General features: G+C 45.6%; 1 protein-coding gene across 1 annotated transcript; it reads right to left on the reverse strand.

Moving 5' to 3' along the window:
• Positions 1-8737: 8737 nt before the first annotated feature.
• Positions 8738-20700, reverse strand: CASP14 (caspase 14). Its single transcript, XM_006263065.4, has 7 exons — positions 20389-20700; positions 19876-19958; positions 17802-17951; positions 15326-15554; positions 12559-12678; positions 11062-11171; positions 8738-9092 (listed from the first exon to the last, which is right to left on the reverse strand). The coding sequence occupies exons 1-7, from the start codon at positions 20651-20653 to the stop codon at positions 8970-8972; spliced, it is 1080 nt and encodes a 359-aa protein (XP_006263127.1). The 5' UTR covers positions 20654-20700; the 3' UTR covers positions 8738-8969.
• Positions 20701-26506: the final 5806 nt, after the last annotated feature.

Genomic DNA, 26506 nt, shown 5'->3' on the forward strand with positions numbered 1-26506 from the left:
GTAACAAGGAACAACGGCCATAAGTTGACTGACAGTAGATTCAGGCTAGACATCAGGAGGCGCTACTTCACTGTCAGGATGGCTAGGAGCTGGAACCAACTTCCAAGGGAAGTGGTGATTGCCCCTACCCTGGGAGTCTTCAAAAGAAGGCTAGACAGCCACCTAGCCAGGGTCATTTACCCTAGCATCCTTTCCTGCCCATGGCAGGGGGTCAGACTTGATGATATGCTTAGGTCCCTTCTGACCCTACCAACTATGAAACTACGTAAATGTCATCTAAATTGTGGCTCTGTGACTCTGCAGACAGTGTGTCACCAGTGAACTTGACATCACAGAGAGTATGCGGGAAAGAGGCAAAGAACTGGCAGAATCCAGCTCTATGCATCCCATCAGGTTGGACTGGTGATTTTAAATAACTTTGATTTCCATCATTTTTAATCAGGATTTACATCAACAAGCTGGGAGGTGAGTTCATTTGTAGAAACTCAATTCCCCTGAAGTTGAAGTATTTTAAGGAATTTTGGGGTTACAATGTTTCCTTTTATGGGAAGATTCTCCTGCTTGAGGTACAGCAACCATAGCATTAGTGGCTTTTGTCACCTTCAGCCCTGTCATTCCTTAATTCCATTAAGGCAGGGATCAAACATATTTAAACAATTTTGGGCTGTGCAGAATGGGTGTGTTTCAATTCAGTTTCAGATTTGGCTATTTCGGAGGATAGTGATTCAGTTCGGTGTTTCGGATCACTGTCCTGTTTTGTTTTGGACAAATCTGTTTCTCCGAATCCAGTCCTCCAAATCTGTTTCGAATGGTCTGCAAAGAAAGCTTTGCACAGCCCTACCCAGCCGGCTGGGAATTCGGGCTGTGGGCTTGGGCCCCCAGCGAGGAGCAGGATGGGGATGTGGCTGGCTTGTCACGGGAGGGTGGGGCCACTGCCCTCCATGCAGATGAGGAGCTCCCCACACGGATCTCTGATCGCTGTCATGCTGTGTCATGGGGCAGGGAAGCAGCACAGAGTGGTGAGCAAGCCTGCTGGTCCCTGCCACGTGACTCAGCTCTACAGGCAGAAGAGATCCAGGCTGCATGGGGCAGGCAGTGGTAGGGAGGAGACCCCAGCATGGATCTCTGGTTCCTGCAGAGCCAGGTCACACAGAAGGGATTCCCCAGCTCCTTGTTCTATTCCTCAGCCCCCAGTTTGATTCCCCAGTTCTTCTGTGCACCGGGTTTCAGCAGGCTGCTGCTGCAGCCTGGGGCCACCACTACCTGCTACTATGGCCAGTGGAGAGGTCTGAGCTCCATGAGGGGGCATAAGGGAGATCCCCACACCACCCCATCCTCCCTCACACTCCAAAAACCCCACACACCCACACCCTGCCCAAGCAAAATCCATGCTCCCACTGCCCCACAGGCCATGGGCCCTGGACTCTGCAATCTTGCCAGCCCCACACTCCGTGATCTCACCCAGCTGTAGCTTCTCTACCTGCTGCCCACCTCAAGCACTGCAGCAGGGACATGAAGAAGAGCTGCTGGAGGCCGGAGAACCTGAGCAGGTCCACCAGTGGCAGCAGCCCCCCCACTACAAAGCTGTGTCAGAGCTGGGGCCTTCCCACACACTAGGATGGGAACAAAATGTGCAGGCTGGTTGGGGTACAATTTATTGGTGGGTGCTTGTGGGCTGGAAGAAATCACCTGGTGGGCAGGATCTGGACTACGGGCCATATTTTGCCCACCCCTGGGCTAGTCCAAACAAACTCAGAGGTATATTCTCCTCCTTATAGCACCCGAATTGAGGATTCACTTAACCTCAACTCCACAAGGGGGAAAGGGAAGGAGGGAGTGAGGGAAGTTTCACTCCACTGACAGACTGTGACAGAGATCAGTGAGCAAGTGCCTGCCATCTGGTGTGGCACAGGTCCAAGCCATTCTGCTCTCTGTATGTTGTGTTACTTGGCTTGTCTCCCAGTAGTGTCCATAGACTCTATGTATATATGTTAATAACCTGTTAACCTGTCAAGTTTGTGTTCATTTTTTTGCCATTCGTATTACAATATATTCTTGTTATTTAACTTTATTTAAGTTTCCAGTGTGTGTGTGTATTCAATTTCAAGCGCTTAGCCGAGTCAGGCTGTGTAGACTAATACTAGGCATTATAGCGCCACAACTCCCCCCTTCTCTGGCTGGGATTCTTAGATTGGCTTGTTAAATTGAGAGAATCTTGGGCTTCTTCAGGAACCACTGAGTCTGCCTGGCCCCATACACAGGAGGATTTGCTCAGTGCTTCTGAACCACCTCTGGCCTGCCCTGAGGGATGGGGGCAGCTGGCGACATATGCATTCCACTCCATGGTTCCTTGTCCCTGGGGCATTTGGGCTAGGTACAGACAGTGAAAAAGCCCAAGGCTGAATTGATTCAGTCCTTGCAGGTTAGTCGAAGATGCCGGGATTAAATTGAAACAGAAGTGAATAGACATTTACCTTTGATTCAGGAAATATAGCCACATGCCTGCAGTGTCTCAGGCCAGAAGCCAGGAGGCACTAGAATAGGGCTGTCTGGCTATGTGTTCACTTCCTCTTCCTGTAGCCCCGAGGTCTCTGGGATTTGCAGTCCATAATTACAGCAGCAGGACTCTGCAGGGTTTCTCATCACTTCCTTTTCCTGCTTCCAGGTTCCTCTGGGATTTGTAGTCTACACTTGTAGCCAGCAGTAAGTTTGAGCAGGGGAAAGGGTGTTTAACTCCCCTTCCTAACCTGAGCCAGGGATTCCCTGGGTGGGAGTAGGGGTAGGAAGGAGACAGGCCACCCTTGTAGACTGGGCTGACTTGCTCCCCTACTCAGGGCCGGCCCACAATTTTTTGGGACCCCCTGCAAGAAATAGTTCTGGGGCAGCAGTGGTGGGAGGAGGGGGTGTGGTGAGTAACTGAAGAAGCCCGTGGCAGCAGTGTCGGCAGCAGGGGGGAGGGCTGGAAAGTAACTGGACATGAAGCTGGTGGCAGGAGAGGGGATGGTGATGAGTGGCCCCCTGCAGCTGCAGGTTTTGCAGGATAGGACAGGCTGGCCCTGCCCCCACCTCCTTATCAGCCAGCTCTCGTTGCTTCAGCTAGGGAGCAGAGGGGTGGGGCCAGCCCTGCTCTCTGGAGCAGACAGCCCAGCCCAGCAAAGCATGCTGGGATGCCAGGGGACTGTGATATATCAGGAAGGGGTCTGGGACAGAAGTTTCATAAACCCCTTTGATCCAAATCAGTTAAATCTGACAGTACATTCAACCAGGTTTATCTTAAACCAGTTCCAGCCATTTTGAAACTGATTTATGTGCACTGAGCTTCTGTCCTGTGACAGGTTTAAACCAGTTTCTGATCACTTATACCAGTTTATGTGTTACTTCTGTCCCTAGCCTAGGTCTCCTCCCTGCACCCACCTGGCGGAGCATTCCCCTGTGGTGGGGGTCGGGAGGGGCAGTAGTGCAGCTGCTCCTTCCAAGTTACCGGAGGTAAGAAGCTTTCACCTCAGGCTAGACGCTCCGAGCAGCTCAAAAACACAGACTTGATTGGAGCAAACTTGCATAGAATCATAGACAATTAGGGCTAGAAGGGACCTCAGGAGGTCATCTAGTCCAACTCCTTGCTCAAAGCAGGGCCAGCCCCAGCTAGATCCTTCCAGCCAAGTCTTTGTCTAGCTGGGTCTTATAAACCTCCAAGGATGGAGCTTCCACCATCTCTCTGGGATCCCGTTCCAGTGTTTTACTAACCCTCCTAGTGAGAAAATTCTTCCTAATATCCAACCTAAACTTCCCTTGCTGCAACTGGAGACCATTACTCCTTGTTCTGTCATCTGCCACCACTGAGAACAGTCTAGCTTCATCCTCTTTCAAACCTTGCTTCAGGTAGTTGAAGGCTGCTTTTAAATCCCCTCTCAGTCTTCTCTTCTCTAGACTAAGTAAGCCCAGTTCCTTGAAGCTGGCCTCATAAGTCATGTGCCCCAGCCCCTGAACCATTTTTGTTGCCATTATTACATCCAGCTGCAGGCAGCAAATGCCAATGGGGCAGGAGAAAGCCTGGCTCTGGTGGGCCTATCCCAAATCCCCCCACATTGCGAGGCATGAGCATTCACTGGACACATGCCTACCTGTGTCTGTTGCTTGTGGACTCCTGAAGCTCTATCAAAATGGCCACAACCTTTCCTGGTTTCTTAACAATAGGTGTATCTACATGTGCAATTGCCACAACATAATAAACTTCGGCCAGTTCATGCCAGAGTCTGCTGCTCCCAGGTGTAGCATCTGCACTCAGGACTGCAGCAGTTTGAGGCAGGGCAGAGCAGCCCTGGGCTGGCAGGAGGTCCTGGGGGTCATATCTGAGTTCCACGTGGCGGCGTCAGGCAGCAGAGGAGTTGGCAGGGTCATGAGGGTGCTACAGTGCAGGGTTAGATGGCAGGCATTGTACCACACTCATGCCCCAGCCAGGCCTGGTCATCATCTACAAGTGCGTCATGGAGGTGTAAATTACTCTGTCCTAGGATACTACTGTTCTGGATAATACTATCCTACAGCAGAGACCATTAATTTACTTTGCCTTAATACCCAGCACACCTATACATGATAATGCTTTACTGCAGAGCTAATTAGTCAACTCCATAGTAAAGCACATGTGTAAATGGACCCATGAAGCTTGGTTGTTTCAGCAGCCTCTAACCCAGCCCCAGGCAGGAGAACCTTACCAGCCAGACCACAGAGGTTTGCTCTAGTAGCTTGTTCCTTAAGCCTAGCTGCAAGATACTCAGGTGCAGCCAGAGGTGGATCCAGGATGGGGGTGCATTTCCACCCCAGTTTGATTCCTGCCTCATACAAGGTTTAAAATCAATTGCTGGGCATAGGCCACAGCATTTCTAGTCAGGCAGCAGTGAAAGAGTCAATTGACTTTTCCGTTTTAATGGTAGTGAAACATCAAGACAAGCTGGCTTTTCTTCTGTAGCTACTCCAGGTAATGTTGCTTCTGTCATAGCCTTGCAGACTGGTTTTAACTCATGCCAATAATATTTTATTTGTTTTCAGAATCTTAAACTAAATAAGACAATCCTAGGCCCATAACATATTAGTAAAGCTTCCAGTTTCTTTTTACCTGAAGAAAAATGTCTGTTGTGTTATATGTGAGGATGCACCTCACCATCTGTACTCCTCTTTTCATAGATTCATAGATGTTTGGGTTGGAAGGGACCTTAGCAGATCATAAAGTCCGACCCCTTGCCCTGGGCAGGGAAGAGCACTGGGGTCAGACAACCACAGCCAGGTGCATGTCTAGCCTCCTCTTATAGACTCCCAAGGTAGGGGAAAGCAGATTCTGGCAACCCTTACTGTAAAGAAGTTCTTCCTGATGTCTAACCTAAATCTGCTATCCATCAGTTTGTGGTCATTGTTCCTAGTTACTCCAAGGGGTGCCCTGGTAAACGGAGCATCTCCTGTTCCTTGCTGCCCCCATCCCCCACCCCAATTAACTTGTAGGCAGCCGCAAGATCACCTCTCAGCCTTCTCTTGTGGAGGCTGAAGAGATTCAGGTCCCTCAATCTCTCCATGTAGGGCTTTGCTTGCAGGCCTCTAACCATACGAGTGGTCCTCCTCTGAACTCTCTTGAGGTTGTCCACATCCCTCTTGAAGTGTGGCACCCAAAACTGGATGCAGTACTCCAACTGTGGCCTGACCAGTGCCGCATAGAGGGGAAGTATCACCTCCCTGGACCTGTTCATCATGCACCTGCTAATGCTAATGATAAAGTGCAGTTAGCTTTACTGATTTGCTTCATGACATTGATGACTCATGTTCATCTTGGTGTCAACAATGACTCCAAGATCCCTTTCCACTGCTGTTTGCTGCTAAGACAGTCCTCCCCCTGCCTGTAAGGGTGCTGGTGATTCCTTCTCCCTAGATACAGCATTTTGCACTTGTCCTTGGTGAACTGCATCCTATTCTGTTCCGCCCACTTTTCCAACCTGTCTAGATCCACCTGGATTCATTCTCTACCCTCTAGTCTGTTAACTTTACCCCATTATTTTGTATCATCTGAGAATTTGGACAGAGTGCTTTCCATGCCCTCATCCAAGTCACTGATGAAGACATTGAACAGCACAGGTCCAGAGACTGAGCCTTGTGGGACTTCACTGCCCACATCTTTCCAGGTCAATACCAACCCATCCAGCACCATTCTCTGGGTGGGACCCCCCCAAGCCAATTTGCCACCCACCTGACCATGTAATCATCTACATCACAGACACTCATTTCATCTGTGAGAACAGGATGAGATACTGTATCGAAAAATCCAAGTAGATGGCATCTACCTTGATTCCTGTGTCTAGACATTTTGTGACCTGGTCATAAAAAGAAACAAGGTTAGTCAGGCAGGATCTACCTGCTATGAATCCATGCTATCTGACCTTCAGCATTGTTTTTTCTGCTAGACTCCCACGAATGTGATCCTTAATAATTTTTTTCAAAGATTTTCCTGAGGATAACTAACCGGTCTATAGTTGAGACTAACAGGTCTATAGTTACCTGGATCCTCCCTCCTCCCCTTCTTGAAAATAGGGACCACATTGGCCCTTTTCCAGTCCTCTGGGACCTGATCTGAGCATCAAGAGTGCTCAAACAGCCGTGCCAGTGGCTCTGCTATGACACTGGCCAATTCCTTCAGCGCCCTTGGATGAAGATCATCTGGGCCTGCTGACTTACACACATCCAACCCCCTCAAATGTCGGTGCTAACAGTTGGTGGGCTGGTTTCCCTTTTGTGCCTGTCTATAATCCAATTGGGAGATTTGTCCGGATCCATGTTCAGGAATACAGAGGCAAAAATCTCATTGAAGAGCTTAGCCTTGTCCCCCTACCTGTCACTAATTGCCCTAATTTGTCCTGTAGGGATCCTGTGCTATCCTGTGCCTTCCTTTTATTCCCTAGATATCTGAAGAACTTTTTGTTGTCTTTAATATTTTTTGCCAGCCTAAGCTCTATTTCTGCTTTGGACTGTCTGACTGCCTCCCTGCAAGTGCGGGCCAAGTAGGTATACTCCGCCTTGGTAGCTACCCACTGCTTCCATAGCCTATATGCCTCTTTTTTTGCCCCTAGGATTTCCCTGTTCAGCCTAGAGGGTTTCTTGGCCCCTTTGCCCCTTTTCCAGCACAATGGGGTTGTCTCCTGTGCCTATAGAATTGTTCCCTTTAGGAACAACCATCCTTCCTGGACTCCCATTTCACCAATGCTCCTGTTCTTCAGTGCCTCATTAACTAATCTCCTGAGCACACTGAAGTTAGCCTTTCTGAAGTCTAGCACTTCTGCCCTACTGGTTATCTTTCCCACCCTATGCCAGATGGTGAATTCAATCAAGTAATGGTCACTGTCCCCTAGGTTACCTTGTGTCAGTAGATTCCCCACCAAGTCATCCCCTGTAGCCAGCACCAAATCCAGTAAGGCATTTCTCCTAGTGGGACTGTATACCTCTTATGTTAGGTGAAGGTCCTGTCTTCAGGTTAAGAACCTACATGAACAGTTGGATCTAGATGATTGCTCCTCCCAACAGATGTCAGGGTAGTTTAGGTCGCTCATGACAACCATGTTCCTTGACCATATGGCCTCTGAGATCTGTCTGGAGAATTCCAGGTCCAACTCATCCTCCTGATGTGGCAGCTTGTAGTAGACCCCCACTACCAAGTCCCTTTCCCCCTGACTCCCTTGCATTCTGACCCACAATACCTCAATTTGCCCCTCCTCAGGTCTCATCTTGATTACGGATGATGTATATTGCTCCTTAACATAGAAAGCAACACCCCCCGCCCTTTTCTCCCTACTTTATCATGTCTATACAGCCTATAGCCCTCAATTCTTACTGCCTAATCATGGGTAGGGTCCCACCAAGTTTCAGTTAGCCCAACTAAGTTGAAGTTCTTGTTTGCAAGCAGGAGTGCAAGTTCCTCCTGCTTGGTCCCAATGTTGCTAGCATTAGTATAGAGACAGTTGATCCCCCCAATCGGTTCCCTTGGTGCCCCGCTGTCGTGATGCCCATCGGGCCCCTTAGTAATTATGTGGGCTGTTCCAGCACATGGCTTGTGGTTTGTTGATCCTAGATTCTCTCTGTTGTCTGCATCTCTGTCCCCCGACAAACCTAGTTTAAAGTCCTGCACAGGAGATCAGTCAACCTGTAAGAGAACAGATTCTTACCTTTCGAAGAGAGATGAAGACCATCACATCCCATGATGCCCCTTCTGTGGAAGTGTGGATCGTGGTCAAAGAAGCCAGAACCCACACAATGACACTAACTCCGGAGCTGCAGGCTGGCTTCTTTGATGCAGGTGTTGTGATGCTGACCATGACCGCTGACAGGGAGGATTGATGAGAAGACCACCTGTGGCCCTGCCTTCCTAAGCCTGGCCCCCAGAGCCCTCCAAGAGCCACTCTAATTAAAGCACCCACAGTGTCTTGTGCATCAGCGTCCCTGCGTTTCAATATGGTGGTGGGAGCACTTTAAATAAAGCTCATTTGATAAGCTTTAGTTAAAACATCCCCGCCACCATTTTGAAGCGTGGGGACATTGAACACTCAAGATGTCAAGGCTGCTGAAATGTGCTAATTAGGAGGCATGGCTCATGTCTACAAGCACCCGCTGATTAGAGTTAGGTATTCTGGAGATGTAAATAGTACTACAGAGAAAAAAAAATGTTCTCTAGAGACCTAGAAAAAACAAAAGAGTTTCAGAAAACAAGCAACTTCTTGTAGGGTTTATTTTTATTTATAAACAGTATAAATGAAGTAGAGTCAATACCCCAAAGTATATTTTCCAAAATTCTTATAAAAATGTTTAAAAATGTGATTTTTATTAGAACAATCACATCAGAAAGCTGCTAAAAGTCAATAAAACTAGCTGGTTAAAAGGAATATCTTTAAGAGTTTTGCAATAATTGGTGAGATGGAAATTATTCAATAGGCAATGAATTTTTACATATTAGCCAGTCTAGGTGTAAGGTACACAGCCTTGGTTAAAGTGGATTCCATGACTATTGTCACTTTCACAATGTGTCTGTCTATGCTGAAATCTCTCTGCACCAGCAGATTATTTACCTGAAGAATAAAAACAGGTAAGCAGTGAAGTTCACTTAATTCAAAATCTACACACAATACATGGTATAACCACAGGCAGCATCTGGTATGTGGTATGCGGGCACATCTACACAAGATTTTTACTGAGGATCTGACTAATTAGCTTTGCAGTAAAGTCTCAGTGTCTATATGTACGGCCATGTGAGGCCACAGTAAACTAATAAACAGCCCTAGGATAGTACTTGTCCACATAAGTACTGTCCTTTGGCAGCACTATTTAGCGCACCACAGTGCACATGTAGACACTGACACTGGCTAAGGCATGAAGGTGCTTTAGTGTCGGGGGCTACCTGCCAGCTAGCCCCCCACACTAAAGCACCCTTGTGCTCCAGCCAGCCCCTCTACAGCATGCTGAGCTGTACTGGAGCAGCTCCAGGCCAGTAGGGTGACCCCTCCCCGCAGCCTCCTGCAAGCTGGGGCTACTCCAACCCAGCTCAACATGCTGTAGTCCTGTGTGCACATTGCAACACTCCACCCAGGAACAATAAACTCTGGTGCAAACTGTGCCGGAATGTATTATGTCACACTAATATCATGTGAAGACACACCCTGTATGTGTCTGTCTGAACTGAGCCTGTATAAACTAAGCATAGAATTCAGTCAACACAACAAGACCAAAAACTCCTGTCGAGGCATACAAACATCAAGTCCTGTTATTTACTTGTATTTCCATCTGGGGAGGGAAGCTGTGTAAGAAGTGTAGGCAGAGATAGTGTGGTACCTTCCTGCTAGAAAACTGGGCAAAAGTCAGTGAAACCAATAAGAAACAACTCGTGAACAGGATTGATGGTGTCTTTCCTTCTGGCTTGATGAGACGGCTTGCTCTGCCTCCCCTGAGACAACTCTAACCCCTTAATTTTCAGAGCAGTATTAAATAGACACTGAAATAAAACCTGCATCTTCTAGTGTCGTCTTCATGGTACATTCTTTTCAAAAGGAAGAATGAAATAGCCACAGGTAATGAAACTGAGCACAAGTGAGCCTTGACCAGACCTACCATTCTGTAGCTACCCATGGCTCCTATAGTCAAATAAACCCAGCTCACTCATGAATTCTGCTCTGAGTCACTGTTTGGATTGAGTCAACTTGTTTTAAGTAGATTTACATTATTTTATAGTTCATGAAAAGTTAATTTCACTTGCTGCAGATCAGCAATACTATAGAGTTATATCAATGTTATTACTTTAGATGTCCCTAATGAATGAGATCTTCAGCTGATGTAGGCTAGCATAGCTTGAAGCATCAAGCTCAATATATTCAACAATTAAGGATGACCAGGAAAGGAAATTTAAAATACCAGTGTTTAATTGTCTGTTATTGCTTATTTGTACATAGAAAATAGGAGTACCCTGTAGTTCAGTGGCAGCATCCTTGTCTACTACACAAGAGACATGAGTTTGATTCCCAGATACTTATACACCTACAGCCATGGAGGCACTAAATGTCTGGTCTTTGGATTTTGTCTCAGTGGCCTGAAGGGAGGATGAAAGGTCTGGGCAGCCTCCGCTCCTCCAAAAATTCCTGCTCAGGCACAGGTATTGAAGGTCTGGGTGACCCTCATGCATACACCATGATCCAGGAGGATTGATGGTTGCCATACAGAAGGCAGGCATATCATTTTTTGTGTATTTTTTCTTGGATTTGGAAATATCAGGAATGTCAAGTTTAGTCTTCCCTATTTGTGTTGCAGGCATAAGGGCATATTGGAAGCTTTTACAAAGTGTAATTGAAAGCACATGGTATTGAATCTTTAAATGACCTGTGTTTTCTATCAAATGATTATAAGCTGCTGAAGAAAAATGCCCAAATATCCACTGTTCAGCTCATTTGGACCCATTAAACGGTGCAAAAAAGAGCAGACACCTCATTAGTTTTCCTTTGCAAGCTACCTTGTGGATATACTCTTTATACAGTTTTGTTACATACTTACCTTTGTAAATAAATCCCCAAGGTGCCACTTCATGCCATACTGTGAGAATACTTTATTCATTGCTTCAATCATCCTTGATCCAATTATTTTGTTACGCAAAGAAATATAACCTATAGACAGGCAAAAGAGAATGAGTTTTCAACTTGATTCTATTTCTTAAATGAATATTAACTGCCAAATGCAGCTTATGAATTTTTTAAAATATTGCCTGGTTTCTTAAAAGGTAACGGGGAAAGCTTCCCCACAGCCATGTAAATGTCATCTGAATTGTGGCTCAGTAACTCTTGCAGTGAACTTGACATCACAGAGGGTATGCAGGAAAGAGGCAAGGAACTGGCAGAATACAGCTCTATCCATCCAATCAAGTTGGACTGGTGATCTGCATTTGTGTATTTTATTTTCCACAAGAAAGTAATGGCATAAAGTAGCATTTTCCTGCTAAGTGTGTGTTCTATTTACATATGCACAGTTAAGCAATTGCATAACTTAAAATAGGAACATAATGGGATTTTCAGAAGCACCTATATCTCTAGTTCCCCAGTGTAGCTCTATTGGTATGAAGCACACATCCGCATACACTTCTGGCTTTTTTGGTTTAGTTAACATGCACTGCTAAATATCACAAGCAAAACTTAAAAGCACATTTATACCACACTAAGAGTTCACACCGAGTGTTATATCGTTATGTTAGTTGAATTTCATACCTTACCTATACCAGTATAACTCTTCATATAGGATGGATATAGAGAAAAGAAGCACAATAATTATACATGGATAATAATAAACTTCTACGCTGACGGAAGTCAATTTGTGTTAACAAAACTTTCCAGGATCAAAGCACAGCTGACAAAGTCCTTATAAAAGTGGTCAGTAAATAGACATTGGTTTCAAGATACATAGCACAGCTGTAAATAGAGTAACTCTGTGACAAATACAAAAGAATGGCATAGACTGATTTCAGGATGGAGTTTAAAATAACTGTAACCCCTTTAGCAGTTGGATTCAGCCTTGGGAGAGAAAACAGTACAAACTAGGGGAAGGTAAACAACGGTGGGAAAATTATATGATGGAATGGATAAAAAGATATTATAAGATTGGTTCGAAGCACCTACAATTCCCTGAGATCTCAGTGCATCCCACAATGCACTGCTGAATTTCCCACAGCACACTGGGACAGATGGTGGCATAGAAACCACTGGATGTCTAACTATGGACATGCTGCCTTTAAGCAACATAACTGCATGTGCTATGGCAGCACTTAGTACTACTGGCTGCTGTAAGCCAATTCCAACTTTTACTGACAACATTCCTTAGCGTTTATATAACTTGCAACAGGGGCTGGATGAGAAGGACTCCTAGAGATCTCTCTGTCTTTTCGGGGGGCTATTTCCCAGCCACTGTCATTCACAATTTAGGGGTACAGATACAGTATTGTAGATGTGGTGTAAAATCTTGATCCAGGACATGCAGAGCCAGATTTGGGCTAAACTCTCTTACCTTTCTGAGTGGAATATACAATAAAGTAATCACTAGTTGTTGGTAGCCTCATGGCATCCATCATGTCGTCAGATTCCTGGAAAACATTGTCCTTTTCTTCAACTCCTTCATCTACGTTTCCTGTTTTTTATGATAAAGCAATATGTTTAAGCATATTGTAATGTGACAGTCTACTATGGTGCAAAATGTTTCACAAACAAATAATATATCAATAATTAGGGCTGTCAATGAATTGCAGTTAATGTGTGCAATTAACACATTAATCAGTTCTTATGTTAATTTTTTTAACATGTTAGTCGCACACAGTTTTGGAGCCTGCATATGGGCTCCACTCCACTGCCCCTGGGCTGCCCAGCGAGCAGCAGTGGCAGTGCAGAGGACTGCAGGGCAGCCCAGCATGGGCTCCAGACATCTGCAGCAGGGGGTGGCAAACGCACAGCCACAGGCACGGATGAGCAGCCACAGCCTGCACATGGCCAGGAACATAGCCCAGCTGCATGTAAAGAACTGCCCAGCAGGCAAGTTGGTGGAGGGGAGAGAAGGGGAGAGAAAGGGCAGGGGGGGGCAGATCATGGCCCCCACATTGAGGGCAGTAGTGGAGCAGGGGCTGCGGGAATGGGTCCCTGTGGCCAGGGCAGGTCATGAGATGGAGCCACAGGCATGGGTGGATGTGGATCCCTGTAGCTGCGTGCACCCCCAGGGGAGTCATGGAGGGCATGTACCACCCAGATTTTTGAGCGAGGCAAAGGCAGGGGTGGGATGGCCGCTATGGGCTGGGGCTCTGTGCCCTGCTGCCTTTGTCCCAGGAGCCACACAATGCCAAGCTGTGCCTCCCACCACCGGGTGGGCAGGGGACATGCGATGCAGCCATCATGCAGCTCCCAGGGTAAAGGCAGAAGGGTACACAGCCCAGCTTGCAGCAGGCAGCCCGCCTCTGCCCCTCACACAAAACCAGGGGGCACATGCCCCTCATGCCTTCCCCAGGGGTGTGCACAGTGGTGGGGAGCTGCACCCCCACACCCCTGAATGAGCTGCCCGCAGCTCTGTCTGACAAACCACCCTGGCCCTGAGTCCCCATTCAACACAGCCCCACTCCCTCACTCAACATGGGGGACTTGATCTGCACCCCTACCCCTGCTCGCTCCCCCTTCCTCCTGCTGGGCACTCTGTGTGTCTGTGTGTGTCTGCCCCTCACTCCCAAGTCACAGCCACCCTCAGCCCTGCTGCTGCCCCTCACTCCTGACCCATGGTACCCTGCATCCTGCTAAGACACGAGTGGTCAACTCTTCTTCGAGATGTACAACTAATCATGATAACATTTTTAACTGTTTGACTGCCCAACCAATAATATAATAATACTACAGTATATCACAAAGAGAATTTTATTTCTTCTATGTAAAAACTACAAGGAATATCATGGCACTATTATCCTGGCAACCTGACAGACTCCCAGCTATATGCATACTGTAAGCACACAAACTCTAAGGTAAGAAGGAGAAAGAACAAATAGAGAAAGTAAAAATTCTGAGAAAAATATTCAAAAGGGAAAAATATTGATAAAACATATCACAAACATGTTTTGCTTGTTCATATTTTATCTGGCAGAAACCTGAATGGAAATGAGTCAGAAGTTTACAGATATTTTAATGAGTATTTTTTTTCACTTTTCAACCTGTCTTAGCAGGTTCTTCCAGTCATGCAAATAGCATCTATCCCACCAAAACCAATGTTAATGATTTTAATTAAAACTTGAAATTATTGTGAACTGGAGAGAATTCTGGCTTTGGCCGTATCTCTCTCTAAGCATTATGAAATGTCACAAAAGAGATTTTCTTGGAAGACTATCATACCATAGTTGAAGATCTGTAAGGGTGAGAAGATCAGGAGAAAGTCTGAAGAGTTATCAAACCTTCAAACTGTTGTACATTGAAAACTTCATTCCCCCTTGACTCATTCCTTGGGGGGAGGGCAGGCTTACTATTCCAGAACACAGTCTTCAAGTAGCAATAGCAGCATACTAAATGTCTATTTAGTGTATCAGTGTAGCATACTAAATGTCTAACTTAGTGTATCAATTGTAATCAACTTGCACTTGTGAAATACTGTATCTTGCAGAGAGCAAATAGGCACAAGCAGATAAAAAGGGAAACCTTTCTTAAGCGACTGTTCAAGCAATGGAAAATAAATGAGTTGCTTAACCAAGCTGATTCTCTTAGGAGGTGGAGCAGAACTCTAATCAGTACACAACTGGAGGTACCAAGGGCAAACTTAAGACGGGAGTTTAACCAAAAGGTGCAGGCTCTTATACAAGCCTGGCTTTATTACACATCTCCTGTCTTGGGATTTTTCCTCATCACCCTAAGTCATGCATTCATCCCTCCATTTTCAACCGCATGAAACTGCCTTATTTCAGGTGTTTCTCATGACCATTCTCCCCATTAGGAAGACTGCATTAGATTTCTTTAGAATTTTGCTAAAGCAAAACTTACCTAGGTGTCACTTACTACCAAGAGGCACTGTGCTGAGTGGAGCATGCTCTTCTGATGGTGTATTCAACACTGTCTGCTATGCAAGTGGAAAGCTAACACTGAGAAATGTATCCTGCTTTCCAACAATGCCTTGATAACACAGAACTGGAGCAACCTCCTAGAGTAGATTTCCAAATACCCACTGGACACATTGTGCAGAGACCCAAAATGATACCTTCACTGTAAAATGACAAGCTCCAGTACTACTCATAAAATTATATGACTCATAAAGTACATACCTCCTCTGCATGCCTGAATGATAAAGATTTTGGGCTTTCCTTGAAGTTTTGGACAGTTTGCATTGTTGAATAGTGGAAATATATCTTTGAGATTAACTTTGACTTCATCTTTCCCACTAATGTAGCCATTTCTTGTCCCATGGCTCATAAGAGTGATGAGGCAGCAGCTAATGACTTCTGCCGACTGATTGATTTCATCACGGAATTTTTCCAACTTTGGCACTATATCCTGGAGCAAAGGATGATGGCAGATGTATTGATTAAAACCATTTTCATAAAATAATGTTTTGTTGATAATGTAAAATAAAACAAACAGCTCAAAAGGAGGACACTAAACAGACAAACAGAATTATTTGAAACCACTACTGCACCTTGTATTGTGAAGTCATCTGTAACCAGGAGCAAGAAGGAGCTGTCTTACAGTGCCTCTTGAATAAGAGCCAAGTGCTATACATTTCTGACTTGCTTACATTTGAACCTGATTCTCATTTTTTATTCTGGTGTTATTAGGAATAACTCCACTGAAGGCATTGGTCCTCATATTCTTTTCTGTCTCTAAATATAGCTTCATTGGCCAAATCTGACCTAAGTGGGTTCAGCATAAATCAGGAGCAGATAAGGTAAATTCAAGCATGAAGCTAACCTAGGAATCTGAAACATATCAGGAATGGACCACTGCTGTTTGATGAGAAGCAGATTCTGAGATCTGGCATGTTTAGTCTGAAGGGAGGATTCTCACAACACAAAGTTAATGTGCTCTTACTCTTTCCTCTTTCTAGAATAATAAAAGTAATTCCAAATTTTCCATTGAATGGTATTTGTTTGAATGGTACGAGTTGTAGTGCTATCAAAAAGACTTATTTCTAATTTCAACTTTTAAAATTATATAATATAGAATAAAAACTTAGAATCAAATAGTTCTTTTCCAAACAGGCAAACGTGTTCAGCTCTTTCTTTCCCTTCATTCATAACAAAACATTGTGGATGATCAGAATGCACTTCTGTGTTTGTGAGAAGCAAGGATTTCTTAGGGCAATCTCATTTAGTGGTTCAGCTATGTGGTTGAGATAAAGCTACACAAGGTTTCAAATGCAAGACAGCCTTCCTCAGGTCTCAGATCAGAGGGAGCCACACACAACATCTGGGTGTACATTTTGCATTGGTGCACCCAGAACTTGCACCAGAATCCTGAGGACCTGACCCTGTGCTCAATGAAGTCAATAAAAATTCCCATTGGATTGTGTGGTTCATTTGAAAATAGAAAATAGTTTTGTAGCTTTGCACAAATAGTCTCAGGGATGAGCTTGAAATCATAAATGCAAACCTTTTCTTTTGGCTCACCAGATACCGCTTTCCAATTAATGGGCACATCTACATGTGCTATTAACACAAGGCAATAAACTCCAGTGCACATTGCATTGAAGTTTATTGCCATTTGAATGTATGCCTGGGACCACAGCATGTTGAGATGGGTCGGAGCAACTCCAGAGGGCAGGGGACCCCAAAGATCAACCCGCGAGCACGGGGCTCTTCTGACCTGGCTCAACATGCTACAGAGAGACCGGCTGGGGCACGAGGGTGCTCTAGTGTGGGGCTAGCCACCAGGGAGCCCCTGCACTGAAGCACCCTCATGTCCTTAGCCAGTTGCATCAGCATGTATACTTGCAGTACTGCAAACTAAAAAAAACGACACAGCAGGATAGTCCTTGTATTTACAAGTCCTACTGTGCTGCAAAGCTCATCAGCTTAATCCAGCCTTATAGGGCCATATATGTAGAGGCAAGGCATTGACTGCAGAGTAAATATCTCGTGTAGATATGCTCAGTGTGAAGCGCTGAAATCCAAGGCACTTTGAGCCATCATAAACAACTCCCGGGCACAGCCTCTACATGTACACCTGGGACAGCAACAATATGAGCTGGGGAAGAAAGTTTAATCCAGGGCTGCTCCTGCCCTGCTCTTCCCCAGCCTCTGGGTGGCAGTGTTGGGCAGTGGAGGGCTGCCTGAGTTATGAAGGTGCTGAAAGTGTAGAGCCATGTGGCTAAAATTTCCCATTGACTTGTACAGGAGTCAGGATTGTGTGGCTCATTTGAAAAGAAAAATTAGCTTTTTAGCTTTGCACAAATAGTCTCAGGGATGAGCCTGAAATCAGAAATGCAAACCTTTCCTTTTGGTTCAGCAGATACCTCTTGCTCTAAAGAGTGAGGAAATGCATGTGAGAAATGCTAACTTTAGAAGTTAAGCAAGTAAAAAACTTTCATGGTATAATTCACACCCTGAAATGCAGGTGTTCAATGCTGTCACCTTCGGCCCCATCTTTCCTTAGCTCCAGTAAGATGGTGGTCAAGCATGTCTAAACATCATAGCGTACTGATTTCTCAGCAACTTCAAACATCTCTGAGTGAGAACTCTTTACAGATGTAGGAAGATCTTGATTTGAAACTTACTTCTTTTTATCATGTCAACTTAGATTTACCTGCCCAAAAGGGTCTATGCATTCTTGGTGAGTAAAGTTGTAGTCTTGAAACAACTTCCTCATTACTTCAATATCGTTCTCCGCACCAGTTCTACCTGTTGTCACACACATCAAGAAAGCCATGCGTCCATTCCTCATGTCATACTCTTCCTGTTGATCCAAACCAATAACACAAAATGTTTATACATATGTAAGATGTGCAGCTTGACAGAACAACCTTGATCTAACACTTTGCACTTTTCTCCATGCAATGTAAATGACTGGGAGCCCTATCCTGCAACACTATAGCAAAATCTAAGTGGAGATGGGCACAGAAACTATCTGTAGGATCAGGCCCTGTCTGCCCTTGTCAGCACTAGCAAAGGTAAAAATAATTCAGTTGCACCTGTAGATGGGTCAAGCTACTTTCAGCACCATTTTACAGCGTAGTCCTGACAAGCTCAAAAGCATGTTCTCTTCCTTCTTATAGCACCCTAATTTAGGATTTAATTTACCTCAACTGCATAAAATTAAAAAAAAACACATGAGGAGAATCAGACCAAAAGTTTAAAGTTAAATTAATCTTTAACATTAGCAGCAGCTGTTTATAGAAATGCATTTGGTGGTTCAGGATTTTTATGTAAATTTTTTGTACATTTCAGGTTTAAAAAATGGTGTCTTGATCCCTGAATATTAAGCACATGGGCATTATTACGATATAAAAACTAAGCACAAGACATGAATACATACTCATAGGAGATGAATTAGGTGACTATGAGGACCAAATTCTTTAAAGGGAGAAAAGGAAGGATGCTTTTTATCCCTCAACCTTTGCAATTAGTTTTTATATCCTTGGCTTGTCTCTGAGGATAAGGCTTCTACTCATGGAATAATTTTGCCCTTAGTTACAGCTCTGCAAACCAAATGAAGTCTATTCAGGCAGAATCAGATGCACCATTTCTAGAAAAATGGAGTGAAACTGAGATTTGCAGATGTAAGTTGCAAAGCTATCATCATCTTCAATGGGATTTTTTCATATTTAAATAATTATGTGATATCTAGGATGCAGCAGTTGTGTGCAACTATAGAAATGTGGGAAAGAAGAGTCTTTCTGATAAATTATTAGAACTTAGGTACATCAACAGCATATAGTAACTTCAGCAAACTGCTAAGAGCTCCAGAATTCTCCATGCTCTCTTTCTTTGTCTTCCATCACTTTATGAGGCTGAGGGGAGTATTTTCAGCACTCACAATTTAGGCATAAAAATAGCATTTCCTTTAATTCTACATACAATGATCTGTTGCTTTATTCCATTCCCCAGACCACATGATGAGGATGAAGTTGGTTCCTTATTCCCAGTTCCCAGTTCCTTATTCCTGGTTCCCTTTTCAAAAGCAATCTATACCCAATAAAAGCTTGTCATTCATGAATTACACATTCTAAGGAGATAATTTCATCAGCTATATACATTTATTAATTAATATGTAAAATAATATCCTGCAGCAAGTACTAGCCCCTAAACAAAGATCAGATTAGAATGGGATTAGGGGGCATAATACTTCTTGGGCCACCCCAGACTGCCTTTCTCTGCTATTGGGTCACTGTCCCAAAGAACCTGGACTGCAATCCTGCCCAGCTCAAAGCTCAGTTTGTAACAGTAACAGCATGAACAGACCCTTTCCCTTTGTTTATCCATTACTTTTGTATCTTTTGTAACTTTTGTAACTTTTGTAACATGCCAAATTGTCCAACACGTTGCCAACGGCAAGGGGCGATGAGGGACTGCCTGCAGATGCCACTGGTGGTGCTGGTGGCGCTGTGGCAAGCAGCAACCGCCCGCAGGCACCACTGACGGTGTTGGCAGCACCTTTTTGCAGGGGGTGCACTGCCATGCGCAGGGGGTGCACATGCACCTGCATACACCCCCTACGCATCACCCCCACCCTGCCCATGTCTTGCGTACCCCCAGGGGTATGCGTACCAGGGGTTGAGAAACACTGGCCTAGACTATGGCTAAAAGCTTTAACAACACTCAGTTTGCCTGCTACACTGTTACCTAGCGACCTGAAAAATAATAACATGAAAACCAGTTACCAGCTCATCAGGGCTGCTCTTGATTTCATTGTGTGTCTGCTGAGCCGCTTGCCATTTCTCATTTGTGGGGACAGCCACTGGGCCTGCAGTTGAAAAACAAAAGTGTCAGTATGACTCAAAGCATGGGTAAGATGACTGGCTTTCGCTTTCGATTTTGTAGCTTGCTTTGCAGGGCGCCAGGTCTACAAGGTCTCCAGTCCCGGCGATGTGCAGATGAGACTCCCATTTCCCCCTGCCCGGGGCTCGCCTCCCCACCGCTGCACAGGCTGGCCGGCAACAGCTGGGGAGGGCTGGCATGGCCCAGAGGGAGCGAGTTTTGAGCAAGGGGCATGAAGGCCGCACCAAATGTTTGCTCTGCAGCCCCGGAAAGCCAGGAGCTGCTCTCCAGGCAGCCCCGCGGCCCCTTCCAGCCACAGCCAGCCCCAGCGCCGAGCCCCGGCCTTCCTCCCGCCCGCACCAGAGCGGCAAGGGAGCGGCCTGGGGCGATGGAGAGGCTCGTGCCGCCGCAAGTACCTGGCCCCTGCTCCTGCCCCCGCTGCAGCACCGCGGCCAGGTCGCGGCGCCCGCTCCGCTCCAGCGCCTCGCTCAGCACCGCGGCGGCCTGGCCAGCGGCCGGGAACAGCTGGAGCAGCAGCTGGGCCAGCTCCTCGCGCGAGCCCGCCTCCTCCAGCTGCGCCTGCGAGACGCGGCCCGTGAGTCTCAGGTGCCACCCGCACGCCTTCAGCTGCGCCTCGCCGAGCTCGTCCAGGGCCCGCAGCAGCCTCAGCGCCTCCGCCATCGCTCACTGCGGGGCGGGCTGCCGGGCGGAAGGAGCCCCGAGGAGCACTGCGTACTGCACAGCCCGTAGTACATGGCGCCGCCGCGCTGTCAGCGGGGGCCGGGGGTGGCGAGCGCTGACCAGGAGGCGGCCACCACCCACAGATGCCGCCGGCAGTGTCGGCGGTGGCCAGTGGCGATCGCTGACCGTAGGGTTAGGGTTAGGGTCTTGTGAACCCAGCATTCATTCCTGCCTGTGGCAGGGGGTCAGGCTAGATGATCTGTTCAAGTCCCTCCTGACCCTAGTTGCTATGAAACTATGAAACTATGGGGGTGTGCTGCCACTGCCAGCCACTCCCTATGTGTCACCAGTGGTAGCGCCCTCCAGCCCCTGTCACACATGTTGTGGTGGCATCAGTTATTCTGTCCTAGGAGAGTACTGTCCCAGACAGCAAAATTAATCAATTTACTGCACCCTAATACCTGGGCACATGTACGCCAGGCTTTACTGCAGAGCTAATGAGTCAACTCTGCAGTCAAGCACACTGTAGATGGACCCATGAAGCTTGCTTGCTTCAGCAGCATCAAACCCAGCCCCAGGCAGGAGAACCCTACCGGCCAGACCATGGAGATTTGCTCCAGTAGCCTGGTCCTTAAGCCCAGCTGCAAACCCAGGTGTAGCCAGGGGCGGATCCAGCAGTGGGGTACACTTGCATGCCACTTTGATTCCTGCTCCATGCATGGTTTAAATTAAACCAATTGCTGGGCATAGGCCACAGCATTTCTAGTCAGGCAATAGTGAAAGAGTCAATTGACTTTTTCTTTTTAATGGAGTAGCAGACCATCAAGATTTCATAGACGTTAGGGCTGGAAGGGACCTCAAAGATCGTCAAGTTCAGCCCCCTGCCCCAGGGTCCCAGCAAGATAGACATCCAAGCGTTTCTTGAATGAGTCCAGAGTAGGGGCCTGCAGCACTCTGGCTAGCCCTTCTTCTGCACTGCTGCTGTTCTGTTCCCTGCTTCTGGTAATGTTGCTTCTGTCACAGCCTTGCAGACTGGTTTTCACCCTTGTTTTGCAGGTTAAGTATGCATTCCCCATGGAACATTCAACAAAAGTAAAACATGTATAGGCTTCCAACAACTGAGATGGTAAAACACTTGCTACAATATGAAAAAAATAACACCTTGGGAAAATGCGTTAGTAGGTACAGGTGCCTCTTTCCCCATAATAAGTTATAAATCCTCTCTGTTCCAATGCTGGAAGGTAAATATAGTAAAATCCCTTGAAGGATTCAATGAAAAGGAGACCAAATTTGCTTTACCAAACCAAGATTTGTATTTTTGGAAAGAAGCAGGAAAAATAATTTACATTTATTTCCATTAAAACAGATCAGGTTTTGAATTTGCCTCAGGACTGACCAGGGCACATTCATAGTTTCATTGTAGCTAGGGTCAGGAGGGACCTGAACAGATCATCTAGCCTGACCCCCCTGCCACAGGCAGGAATGAATGCTGGGTTCACAAGACCCCAGACAGGTGATCGTCCAACCTCCTCTTGAATTTGCCCAAGGTAGGGGCGAGGACCACTTCCCTGGGAAGTTGGTTCCAGATTTTGGCCACCCTAACTGTAAAATATTGCCTTCTGATCTCCAACCTAAACCTATTCTCCATCAGCTTATTATCATTGTTCCTTGTCACCCCAGGTGGTGCTGGGGAGAAAAGAGCTCTGTCTGTTTGCTGATGATCTCCCCTGATGAGCTTGTAGGCAGCCACCAGGTCCCCCCTCAGCCTCCTCTTGCTGAGGCTGATCAGGTTTAGGTCCCTCAGTCTCTCCTCATAGGGCCTGTCCTGCTGCCCTCTCACCAAGTGGGTGGCCCTCCTCTCAACCCTCTCCAGGCCACATCCCCTTTGAAGTGTGGCGCCCAGTACTGGACGCAGTACTCCAACTGCAACCTGACCAAAGTCACATAGAGGGGGAGTATCACTTCTCTGAACCGGCTTGAGATGCACCTTTGGATGCATGACAAGGTATGGCTGGCCTTGCTGGCTGCGGTCTGGCATTGGCAGCTCATGTTTATCTTGGAGTCAATAATGACTCCAAGATCCCTTTCCGCCTCTGTGCTTTCAAGAGGGGAACTCCCCAGCCTGTATGTATGCTATGGATTCCTTCTCCCAAGGTGCAGCACCCTGCATTCGTCTATGTTGAATCCCATCCTATTCTCATCTGCCCATTTTTGTAGTCTGTCTAAATCTAGTTGCAGCCTCTCTCTCCCTTCGAGTGTGTCCACCTCGCCCCACATCTTAGTGTCATCAGCAAATTTGAACAGCGTGCTTTCCACCCCCTGATCCAAGTCGCTGATGAAGATGTTAAACAGTGCAGGCCCAAGGACCGAGCCCTGGGGTACCCCACTGATCACATCTTGCCAGGTTGAGTACAACCCGTCTACCACCACTCTCTGGGTGCACTCCATCAGCCAATTTTTTACCCATCCAACTGTGCAGGCATCAATGCCACAGTCGCTTAATTTATTGATGAAGATGGGGTGAGAGACAGTGTCAAAGGCCTTTTTAAAGTCTATAAAGACTACATCCACAGCAACACCATCATCCAAGGATTTAATTACTTGGTCATAAAAGGCAATCAGGTTGGTCTGGCAGGACCTGTTTATTAAAAAACAATAGCCAGCCAACACCAGACAGTGTAGGCTAAAAATAAGCTGAAATGTAGGAACAGCTATCTGATCAACACCAAACCACAGTGCTATTTTATGTCAATGATGTTTTACTTTATGGACCCATACAAGAATTTCTTTATGAAGCTATCTGAGCAGTATTACAAATTATTCAGGATATAAGATTTAAGCTTAACAGACAAAAAGCACAATTAATACAGCAGGAGGTAAAATATTTGGGAATCATTTTAGGCTACCACAGTTGAACTCTGGATACCCAGCAGGTAGAAGTGAATGAAAAATTACTGTCGTCCACCAATGCTCATTCATTAAGGGCTGCCAGTACCCTAACGATAAGCTGTCCATCCTATTATCTTCAATTTGGAGTAAAAATAACAAAAAGTGAAATTATTGAAGAGCTAGCTTTAATTGAAGGCTACCAATACCTTCCCCAGCAAAGGGAGAGCTCTTTCTTTTATCTTTTTTTATAGGAAAACTGATGAACTGTGAGGCCTTGGCACCATGGATGGAATCATCAGCATTTTCTTCTCCTAAACCATGGCTTTCCTATGACAATGAAAACTGTCTTGTCTGTTTTGTGTTGTTTTGTTTATTGTTGCTTTTAAAAGTGTATATGCATATGAATGTCATGTAGCTGTAATAGAAATTGTTGTACATACATCATCTGAAACTTAGAGTTGTTTGTGGATCCTAGACCAGGACACTTCCTTCCAATTTGGACTGGAAAATGTCCTAATCCTTGGAGTAAAAAGTGGCAGTTTATGTGGGAACTTAAGTAAAAGGCACCACTTGCATAGCCAAATGGCATTTATAGAGTAGTAATGTGTCTATTCTTTATAACCCTGACAATTTTTTGGTTTTATTTTTATTACTTTCCAGGGAATCCCATTAGTATCTAAATGTAATATATAATGCTAACTTTCCAGGTTGTGTTTGGAAATGAATTAACTAATTGTTCTGAAGAAAATTAAAGAATTGAGGGTTGGATCCCATTTGAAACCCATCCAATCGGCACTTTGGGTTAAAAGCAGGCTGGTTATGGTGTAGTGCTCTGTGGGCGGCAGCATCAGATTGGAAGCTGAACCTGCCTTTCATGATTCATAGATTTCATAAACCTTAGGCCTGGAAGGGACCTCATAAAATCATCGGGTCCAGCCCCCTGCCCCAGGGACAGGAAGTCAGCTGGGGTCAAAGGATCCCAGCAAGATAAACATCCAAATGTTTCTTGAAAGTGTCCAGAGTAGGTGCTTGCACCACCTCTGGGGGGAGTCTGTTTCAGGCCTTGGGGGCTTGGACAGTAAAGAAGTTTTTCCTTACGTCCAGCCTAAAATAGTCTTGCAGGAGTTTGTGACTGTTGGACCTTGTCTTCCCTTGGGGAGCTCCGGTGAACAGGCATTTCCCCAGATCCTGATGCACACCCCTGATATACTTATAGGTTGCCACCAAATCACCCCTGAGCCAGCACTTCTCCAGGCTAAAGAGTCCCATAGCTCACAGCCTCTCTTCATAAGGCCTGTTCTCTTGCACTCTGATCATGCATGTGGGTCTCCTCTGGACTCTTACAAGCTTCTCCACACCCTTCCTAAATTGTGGAGTGTAGAATTGGATTCAGTACTCCAGCTGTGGATTCAAGTGACTGAAGGATTTACTGGATACACTTTGGCTATATGCTGGAAGAAAACCCCACTGTTGGTGCATATTCCATCTGGAAAGGTGCATAAATTCTATGGCAAGCATCAAAGGAAAAAGTGGTGGTATAATGTTTCAATTGGAGTGGGGACCACAATAAACATTGTATAGTTAATTGTTTTTATTAAATAAGATATTAGAAAAATATTGATTATTAGCAGTTATGATGTTATGTATTTTGTACCTCACTGGACAACACAGAGTATAAAAACAAGGCCATGGTTATACTGTGGTGTCTCCAATTCCATTAGGGTTGAATTTTTCACTTTTGCAAAAGACGTTGTCTTATCCAAAAGTACTTACTATAGTTAAGTCCATTAAAAGGTACAGCCACAAAACAGCGGTTCAAATTAAACACAACATCAGTAATGTTTTTCAGGTTTTAAAAATAATGCAGGAGGCTGAGAAGCATTTTTGGTGGAAAGTTTTGCTAGGATGAAGTCCTACTGCCCAAGGAGTTTTAAACCTAATGCTTCATCCCATTGTGGTGATAACTGGCAGCCAAATTGCTACGGTCATTTTAACTGTTACTTTGGCTTGCTGAAAGTATTGCCACATTAATCAGTTGCATAGAGCATACCCCTCGGACCTCATATTGCCACATGCTGTATGCCAGTCTCTGTTCAAGAGACACCATGGCAGAGTCTACACCAGGTATATAAAAATGCCAGCATGATCATTTTCTTTATTCTGGATGTTTTTAGTTAGATCATCTTAAGTTAAACCGCAATTATTCATGATGATTTTACTTACAACTCTGCTGTCAATTTGTAGAACTGTGTTCCCCATGTCCATTCATTTATCTTTGCAACTTAAGGAATTTGTTTTTGTGAAGTTGAACCATGTTGGAATGGTGAGAAAAACATTTTTAATTTTCCTACAAAGCTATTTCTGCTTTGTTAATATCTTTCTTGAGTAAAGATGAAGACAGATTTAGAAATCATCACAGTGATTAAAGGGTCCCCAGAGCTCTAAAATGAAGAAACACTCAAAACTTTTTAATATCTGTCCACTACTGCAGTCCTTGTTCTTGTGAGTCACAGATTACACTCAAGTATGCAGGATCCAGCTTTAGATTATTATTATTATTTTACTAAGTGCACAGCCGCCCCCTGCCCCCTGTACCCCCTGGACAAGCCACCAATGGCTGTGCCCCACCTTGCCCCAGCTGGGCAGCACCTGCACCAGCCCCACTCCCTCCCTCACCATAGGGGCCTTGATCTTCCCCCCAACACCTCTTCCCTCTCCCATGCCCTTTCCTTCCTACAGACTTACTGGATGGATGCTGCTCTCGAAGCTGTGGAGCTGCATATCAGCAGTCAGATCGGTATTGGCCAATTTGGCTGGTTAATAATTGTCCATTGGTATTGGCCAAAAAATTCTTTAGCAGTGCACCCCTAATAGGAGGGCATCTTCCCTGTTAATCTCTATTACTTTTTCTATACCCTTTGTCACAGAGCACTGAAGTGCCCTGTGCCTGAAGAGGGGAAAACT

Source organism: Alligator mississippiensis, chromosome 5, assembly GCF_030867095.1.
Source record: "Alligator mississippiensis isolate rAllMis1 chromosome 5, rAllMis1, whole genome shotgun sequence".
NCBI lineage: Eukaryota > Metazoa > Chordata > Crocodylia > Alligatoridae > Alligator > Alligator mississippiensis.

What these genes read in the sequence shown, in the direction of transcription:
- CASP14 (XM_006263065.4), bottom strand. Translation starts at nt 20,653, where the DNA reads ATGGCGGAGGCGCTGAGGCTGCTGCGGGCCCTGGACGAGCTCGGCGAG. An exon ending in AGAGCAGCCCTGATGAGCTG is followed by an intron (nt 17,952 to 19,875) that starts GTAACTGGTTTT and finishes TTGGATCAACAG; the next exon opens with GAAGAGTATGACATGAGGAA. An exon ending in TTGGGGATTTATTTACAAAG is followed by an intron (nt 9,093 to 11,061) that starts GTAAGTATGTAA and finishes TTTATTCTTCAG; the next exon opens with GTAAATAATCTGCTGGTGCA.